The 9,120-nt window shown below is 36.5% G+C and overlaps 1 protein-coding gene across 1 annotated transcript; it reads left to right on the top strand.

Moving 5' to 3' along the window:
- The first annotated feature begins 6,888 nt into the window (after positions 1-6,888).
- LOC108379191 (testis-specific serine/threonine-protein kinase 1-like) lies at positions 6,889-7,788 on the top strand. Its single transcript, XM_017635512.1, has one exon. The coding sequence runs from the start codon at positions 6,889-6,891 to the stop codon at positions 7,786-7,788; it is 900 nt and encodes a 299-aa protein (XP_017491001.1).
- Positions 7,789-9,120: the final 1,332 nt, after the last annotated feature.

Raw genomic sequence — 9,120 nt, 5'->3', positions numbered from 1 at the left:
CGTTTTAAAAACCAAAATATATATTTTTTAATTTCATTTAATTTTTAAAATATTTTATTATTATACTTTATTTTAATTTTATTTAGTTTTATCTTTTTTTTTAATTTTGTTTTAAGTAAAATATATGTACATATGTATATATTTATATAATTCAATTTCACTTTTAAGAAACTTGAATTTTCTCCTCTTTAGCAGATCTTTCCATTAGTCTTGCGAAAGACACTAAAGAGCTTTCAAGGTAATTGACAGATTTGACAACAGTCTTTCGAAAGACAAAAGACTCTGGTGAGTTGAAAGAAGGTTGCCAGAACTACAGGAAAATTCTAGACAAGACTAAACACTAAATAAACTTATCTTAGAATCATGTTCGAAACATATTTATGCATAGGCCCGCAAAAACTCTTTTTCAAAAAAAGGCAAGAACGGCATTCATATTTCTAAAACATATTTAGACAGGAAAGTTTGGTAGTTTTTTTCAGTTTGCTTTTGGTTTGCTAATAATTATGAAGTTTGCAGAATTTTCAGTTGATGCTTTTCCAACTTCAATTGAATAAATTACTTAAAAATACAAGAAAAATAATGCGGTAAAGTGTGCTAGGAATGCATACGTTTTCGCCGGAGCTGAGTAGAGAGTATTCTAATTCTTCAAAGGATCTTCCGAGAACTCTGAAATTTAAGGACATATAATTCAGTAAATCACGGCGCTCTGCCTCGTCAAAAGCATAGGATTTTCGAGCAAACTTACATTACGCATTCTTTTTTTTTTATTTTTAAGTTATTTTGACAGAAGAAGATGTAAGGAAATACATCAAGTTTTTTCACCAGATCTTTGCCAAATAATCTTATATCGATTTGTAATTTTCACCGCTTAAACGTCAAAGGTGTGGCTTTTAAATTATTTGAGCAACAACTCCTTATAACTAGACGTTTGAACGTTTTTACTTGAAATCCATTTTGAAGGATCTGTAAACTTCTACTTTAAATAGCAGGAGAAGGCGGACAGTTTCATAACAGAAGTTTGTAGCCAAGGATTCAAAATAAATCCCTACAGTTATTGGGGCATATTCATAGATAAAATAAAGTCGACACTAGTAAGTAAGTTACTGCTTTTTGACATTATTTTCGATGGAATATCTGCCTGCAAATTGCTGTAGAGTCGTCTTTGTTTCCACTATGAATATGCTCCATTAACTTTAGATTTTTAATTTAATGATATTAGACCTCGCTAAAGAGCAAAAGACCTATGTTCGAACGGTGGCGTTTTCCACGAGTCGGAGAACGTTCTTTAAAAATTCGATTACCACCTGAAAGTGCTTTAAGTATTCAATACCGACTTAACTACCGATACCCTGTAGGCCACTATTAGTACGGTGAGCATCCGTCCTGTATTATACGGGACAGTCCTCTTTTTGGACCAATTGTCCTGGTAATTAATTTATTTTATACGGGACGTCAAATGTTCTGTATTTCCTTTATTGTCCTATATTTGTCCTGTATTCGGTGATCGTTATTTCGACGCCTTAACAGCTCATTAAAATGGCATACCAATGAACCAGTTTTAAATGACGTTGGTATGTGATCGCAATTTTCTCCATAAGCAGTTATCATTTTCTAATCCGAATACCTGTGATATGAATTGATGAACACATACAGTGACCAAAATAAAAATTATGAGTCTACATTTTAGCAAGGTTCAACTATTTTTCTTTTGTTTATTAAATGTATATTATTTTTTTATGAAAGTAAAGCTTCTTTCCTAACAAAAACCAAATAAATCCAAATTTCCGACTTTGTGCAAAAACAATGAAAATTAACTTTTTATTCAGAATCTTTAGAAGAAAATTTGGTTGCAGTTTTGGAGCTCATTAAAATTTATTATACTAAAGTTAGAGGGCAACGTGCCGTGCATTTGCTTCCCTATCAAAAAATTTTCAACGAAAAAATTTAGCAAAATAGTTGTTGTCCTGTATTCGGCTCGCATAAATAAGGTCACCGTAACTATAAGCCGCTTGCTTCTCTCATCTTTGTAGTAGTGACTTGGTAGCTCTCTTTCAAAAGAATTTATTGAAGGTCATTTACTCATGAGGCCATTCGAAATTAGTTTATTTGATTGTGAAGTCATTAACAGCTAACACGTATCTTTCTTATCATATGAATTGTAAGACCTTAAAAATGTTAAGGTGTAACGAACTTTTACACTGTTACATACTTCTTCAATAGTACAAATTAGGGCTTATTCTAAACGACCAAATTCGCAAATAAAATAAACAAAAACCACGGTTTTAAAATTGAAACAAAAAAAAACAAACACTTCAGGCCCCTATACTTGCACCATGCTTGCGCTGCTGTGATTCAATCGAAATTTGCTTCCTTGACAAATGCGCCCACTTGGAACTCCATTCACATTTATGGGAAACCAAAAAAGGAATAAAAATTAAGAGCAAATGATGGCACCACGAGCCATGCGATTTTTATTACTTGCAACATAATTTTCCTCTTAACTTTTTCTCCGCCCGCAGTGCATGCAACTTTTAGTGGCAACCAAATAGCAACGCGATAAAGTGAGTGCTTCAATTGGCATTGTCATAAGGAAAATTGCTGAAATAAATTTTACCTTGTCGTTGAATGTGGAATCAGTGCTGCGCCGGCGGCAGGTCCTATTGGCAACTCCGCTTGTTGTGATCCGTGTGCAGCGGCTGCTGCTGCTGCTGATGGAGCGCCTGTTACAGTAATGTACTTTTGCTGTTGCTGCTGTGGAAGTGTCTCCACTGGCGAAACGTCTGGTGTTGCTAGTGTGTATTGTTGTTGTTGTTGCTGCTGGTGTGCTGCTGCTGCTGTGCCAGATTGACTGGCTGCATCTGCAACGGTGGCGACAGATCGTCAACCAACACCACAGTGGGATTGTCATAGCCATAATTAAGTGCGTTCGCATCGTTATTGTTGTTGTTGTTGTTGGCATTGGCGTCGTTGGCATCGCCGCTCACTGGCGTGTAAATAATCGGTATAAAGTGTCCGGGCAGCGTATTTGATGGTGTAAATGGTGTTAAATTGACTTTTGTTTGTTTCGGACGAGTTTGCTGGCGAAACAGCAGTGCTGGCGCGTGTTGCTGTTGTTGCTGCTGCTGTTGTTGTTGTTGTTGTAGCTCGTGTTGTGATGTAAATAACAGCTGTTGTTGCTGTTGCACTCCATGGTTCCGAATCGTCTTCTGTCGTTGTAGCTGCTGATGATGCTCATACGGCAGCTGTTGCAACGCTGGCGGCTTTGTGGGCGGAAAATGTTGAACCGTTTTGTGCTGTGAATTATTTATAATGTGATTAATTAAATTTTCCCGTTAGTTGAACAATGTTAATGCCTTGAGCTTTATCGGCTTATTCTTTCGCACTTACTTTATGCTTTATGATCGGCGCCACCGTTGGTCCAGCAGGCGGGCCGGGTGGCAGTAAATGCAACACAGGCAGTTTGCTGCTCTGAGTATTTATCGCTGACTGGGAGAGTGGTGGTGGCGTTTGACGCGGAATAGCTGTTGGCGATGGACCAGCTGCATATGCCATTTGATGATAAACATCGCCTGCATTTGAAAGAAAATGCTGCTGTGCCGCTGGTGCATAGGTCAACTCACCACCAGCGAGACTGCCTGGCGGTGGCACTCGTAAATGCATGTACTCCTGCGGTATGGGTATATGACCACTGGCCGGTATTAAATGGCCTTCAATAGCTATTGGTTTGGCATATTTGCCGCCGTTCGGAAGAGCACCTTTGGGCTGTTGGAAGTTGGAGAAATATATAATTCGTTTATGAAAAGTTATGTTTTTCTAAAAAATAAAATAAATATGTGTATAATCAAAGAATTATTTCCACAATAGGTCTAGAGTTACTGCAGGAATTGTTAGTACTCTAAAAACTTTACCAAATACATACATATGCAAATACGTACATACAGNTATTCTAGCACGGAAATAAAAAGCTCTTTTCTTGATAAATTATCAAGATTGAAAATGCTATTNTCAAACTTAAAAAAAAAATTTAGGAAAATTCAAGAAATTTTCATCAAAATTTCGAACTTTTTAATCTCAATCTAAGACCATTTTTCGGTATACAGTTTTATAGCCCATACGTTTGAAGTCACGGTAGATGTATAGGTCACAATAGTGTTCAAATTGCATTTTTCGGTTAAGGGAAATATTTTTTTAACAAGTAGAAACATTGAAGCAAAAGTTGTAAAATAAATGTAATATCTTTCGTATTTATTAATTACATTGATTTATTTGAATGGAATTATGAAATTTTAGTGCAATTTAGTGAAGAAATTTCTGTGATCTAATTATTCGAGTGTAAATCATGACGTATTCTGTGCGGAACATAGCGCCATCCTTCTGGAACCACATGGCATACATGGCATATCCAGTGGCGGATTTAAATATTTGCCGCCCCTAGGCAATTCATAACTTGCCGCCCTTTTTTCACGAAAAAAAAAATATATATATATATCAAATATGATTGTTATTGTCAGTGCTTTATTACAATATAGTTCGTTAATAATGAAATACATAACGGAATTAACAAATTCGACATCAGCATGGATAAGGTATTCAACAAAAACCCTCTTTCAAACACTTCTTTTTCACAGTTCTTTACGTCTTGATTTTTCAGCTGCGAATTCGCGGATAATATCTTCACAATCGATAGATAGAAACAAATCTGTGCAGCTGAACAATTTCAAGTGCAGCTGAATCCAAATAAATTTTTTTCTTTTAATTTAGCTGTCTTAAATTTTGCCGCCCCTTAATTCTGCCGCCCTAGGCTTCAGCCTATGTTGCCTGTACGATAAATCCGCCACTGGGCATATCGTTCAATTTGAATGAAAGTATATCGATTAACATCATTCTGTAGAACTCGCCGTTTACGGTAATAACCTTTTCAACGTCGTTTTCCAAAAAAGGTACGGCGCAATGACGAAATTCGTATCGTCGCTAAATATGATTATTCGGGCGAAATTTTCGTCCTCTTCCCAACGCCGTTGTGTATGCCCAAGTGCTTTTGTGAAATTTACGAATTTTTTTAAGTCGCGGGTTCTCCTACACGCTTTTACAGGCAATGGCGATAGTCTCTACCGATCCTGGCATTCCTTTGACGTATGGGAGCTCGGTGATAGTTTACAGAACTCGTTGCCTACAAGTTGCTTAAACCGAATTACGCGTTTATGAGTTGTGTGCTAAATAAATTCTATATCACTAAATCTAATTTGGCTTAAAATTAACCAACTGAGTATGAAACAATGTCTAAAAATTAGGGTCCAAATCATGGGTCCGTGATCCGAAACTCGATTGGAAAATTCATTTTGAGATTACGGCACTCAAAAATGAGTCTGATTTTGCAATATACATAAATTGTAATTTTATTTGATTCGATTCGAGAGGAGTAACTATTCGATAACATATGCCGTGGTTCGGGGCGAGGTCTGATGGGGAAGTAATTTGTGAAAAGTTCAAAATTAAAAAAGAACCAGTCAAGTCTCAATTCAAGGATTGAAGTCCTTAACATTTCGCGTTACAACTTTGAGATTTGAGCTGTAAGTCTTCTTTGTTTAGCCTTTCACTTACACCTTGCACTGCATATTGCTGATTGATTGGAAAATCCGGTGGCAAATAGAAAGCCATATACGGTATTAAACGACGATTGCGTTCGGAGGCGCTAAGCACAGAGTCGCCAATAATTGTGGAATTAGTCGCGGAATGTAAAACTGTATCCTGAAGTTGAGACTGAGTGCTGTTACGTGGCTTCGGATCTGGAGCGACTTGTATGCATTGGCCATGCTTGACGAGTAGAGCTGGAAAAGACGAAAAAAAAAATACTTGATTATACATATGAACATACATAGATGCTTGTTTGTTTGAGAAATTCTAGATGAAATAAATAAATATTGCTTGCTCGATCTATTTGTCCCCATCTGTGTGTGCCTTGGCGTTGTCATACAAATAAAGGGACCTGCCGGAATGTATGTACTCGGGGGTTCTGGTCTGGTTATGGCATCTTGATGTAACTTAGAGGCTGTCACTTAAAAACTCTCTTAAATGGATGTTGCTTATATTTGGACAGCCGAAACTTAACGTAACTTAATGCCACGTCGAAGTCTTTTTCATTTTGATTTTCTTAGTTCTAAGTTACGTTAAGTTAAGTTGATGGTGTTAATGGTTTTTTCCAACCGGGGGTCCGGAGCCGCTCCCCCTTACTTTCAAGTTTTCCCGATATATACAAAAAATAGTACACTAAATGCTTAATAGTTTCGAGCCCCCAACTCCCTCTAAATTTCAATCTGATCGTTTATGTAATTTCATTTTATTGTTTTATTTTTATGGCAACTTTCAAATTTTTTACCGCTTTTTCAAGCTATGTAATTTTTACTCTAAAAAGTTCGGGTTCGGTTCGGTTTCGGTCGAACTGCAAGAAAAAAGACCAGTGTTCGGTTCGGGTTCGGATTCGACTGAAAATTCGAGCTCGGTCGGACACTAATATTCACTAACTCCCTACTTAGTCAAATGCAAATCTGTGAAAATTCGTAATTTTTTCATTGGATTTCCGGTTCATTGCTAAGAAGAAAACATTGAAGTATGGAAACAATGAAATTTGAAATAAAAAAGGAATGAATTGATAAAACTGACTAGAACTCTTTTCTCAACAGCTTCTTTTCCAAAATTGTCAAAATTTCTTTGAAAGGAGATTAAATTTTATATATATTTATTTTTTTTTTTATGAAAATTCTTTGAAATAAATAAAAGTTTGCATAAACATTATTTTGGTAGACTCTTTCGAGTGCAAATTCAAATCATCAGAGTACCATCTTCAGATGCAATTAGACGAAATTTCAACATTATAAAAATCCAGCAATTATGTCAAAATTTTCGACAACCTCCAATCGCCAACTGAACACGCGCAGCTCCGACATCGATGCCCTGGCACAGCGTGGCTACAATATCGGACACAAAATTGGTGAGGGTTCTTATGCGACCGTTATCACAGCCGGCTATGCAAATGACGCCGGCCACGGTGTACATTTGGCCTGCAAGATAATTGACAAAGCTAAGGCACCCTCAGATTTCGTACACAAATTCTTTCCACGCGAATTGGAAATTCTAACAAAAATTGATCACCCGAATATCATACAGATACACAGCATATTGCAGCGTGGCCCGAAAATCTTCATATTCATGCGGTATGCAGAGAATGGTGATCTATTAAGTCATATCAAAAAATCGGGACCGGTTGAGGAGCTGCAAGCGAAAGCCTGGTTCATGCAGATGGCCAAAGCTCTAAAGTATCTGCATTCACACGATATTGCCCATCGCGATCTCAAGTGTGAGAATATATTGCTTTCGAAGCGTCTCAATATCAAATTGGCGGATTTCGGATTTGCGCGCTACTGCTGCGACGAAAGCGGACGTGAAATAAAATCGGAAACCTATTGTGGATCGGCTGCTTATGCTGCACCCGAAGTGGTATGCGGCCGCCCCTACGATCCCAAATTGGCGGACGCTTGGTCACTTGGTGTCATTCTATTCATAATGTTGAATGCGAAAATGCCATTCGACGATAGCAATCTTAGTAAGTTGCTGGATGATCAGCGTAATAAAAAGTTCGCGTTTCGACGGAAGCTACAAGATCACATTACGGCGCAGGCTAAGGCCACAGTGGCTGTGCTGCTGGAACCGGAGCCACATGCGCGTTGGAATCTACGCGAAATATTAAATTGCAGCTGGCTGCGTGCCGACGAAGAGGAACCGTTGGCTTAGTCTTAAGACTGTTCGAATCTCAGTAATCGTCATCTTCGTTTTGGGCAGCGTATCTGATGATTGGTTTTGGACTTAAAGCTAATGCCTTTGAATTTTTGTATGGGAAAAAAAGAAATTTTTATATTTTGTTTTGATTTGCGCATGTAAAATGTTGGTCATTCGTATAGATAGCCAGAATTTTTGGACGTGAAATTGCTATATATACATACATACATACATACATGAATATGTATATCGCGTATTTTTTGGTTGAAAATTCTTAAACTTTCTCAGCTCATTTAACAGATTTGATTTTAAAAGAAATGCATTCGAATGTAATATTTTTTAAATTTTTATTTTGATAATAATTTATTTGAATTGGCCTCTTATAGATTTTTGTGGTCGTGGACCAAGGCCAGTACCAAATTAAGGCCAATTTCTCGTATAACGGATGGTAAAAATTAATGAACATTCGCCTCCCTCCTATAAGGAGCTGTAAATCGATGATGTGGTTTAGAGCCTATTTCTAATACTTTTCTCAGTTATATGTGTCACAAAATATCTTAAGTTACTAAAAAAAAAAATTAATTATAATAAATTGTTATTGTACATTTTAAAAAAGTGATGCTCCGTTTGTCTGTCGTCACGAAAACCAGTATTTGTGTTTTGAGATTTTTTGAAGGAATGGGAGGTTATATTTGTGCCCAGCCATCCAGAGGTGTAAAGTATTGTTGGGCGGAGTATGTATCTTTAAATTGCAAAATGTCTCTTCCGAAAGTATTGCAGATTAAAATGTGTGGCTTCGAATATTGAGAAGAAATTAAAAGGACTTTTGCTTTGTATTTTTACACTTTAGAATTCAGTGTACATTTGGATAAGAAGGGAAATTCGACTAAGAACAGAGCTGGGTAAATGCATTCCTCAGTAATTGTAATTAAGAATCAATTCCTACAGTCCACAGCACAGGATTTTATTACTTTTTCAATTACTTAGAAGTGGTCTCAAATATATATTTCTTTCTTTTTAATTCAATTAAAAGGAGTTGAAATTGTAATTGGAATTAATTAAGTGCTAGTAATGTAATTTTTTCCAATTACTTTGAAATTTTCCGGCAATTCCATTACCTGGAATTGCAAGAGTATTTTAAATTTTCCAGTTACTCAGAGGAGTTGTAAAAGTACTTGCCGTGGACTGAAGGTATTGATTACTAGTTACAATTTCTTGTAATTTGTAATTAGAGAGTAATTTATTATTTATTTATTTATATAACATCAAATTTGTGATTAGAGCGGTGATGCGATGATGTAGGAAACTTTTTGAACTAAAATTGTTAAAATTTAATTGTATGCTTTA

This window comes from Rhagoletis zephyria, unplaced genomic scaffold (genome assembly GCF_001687245.7).
Source record: "Rhagoletis zephyria isolate East Lansing unplaced genomic scaffold, Rhagoletis_zephyria_1.1 Rzeph_scaffold_15816, whole genome shotgun sequence".
Classification (NCBI taxonomy): Eukaryota; Metazoa; Arthropoda; class Insecta; order Diptera; family Tephritidae; genus Rhagoletis; species Rhagoletis zephyria.
The sequence above is the reverse complement of the archived record's forward strand: the minus strand, read 5'-3'. Positions and strand labels throughout refer to the sequence as shown.

Bases quoted from the DNA above. Each gene is read 5' to 3' on its own strand.
- LOC108379191 (XM_017635512.1), top strand. From the start codon at position 6,889: ATGTCAAAATTTTCGACAACCTCCAATCGCCAACTGAACACGCGCAGC.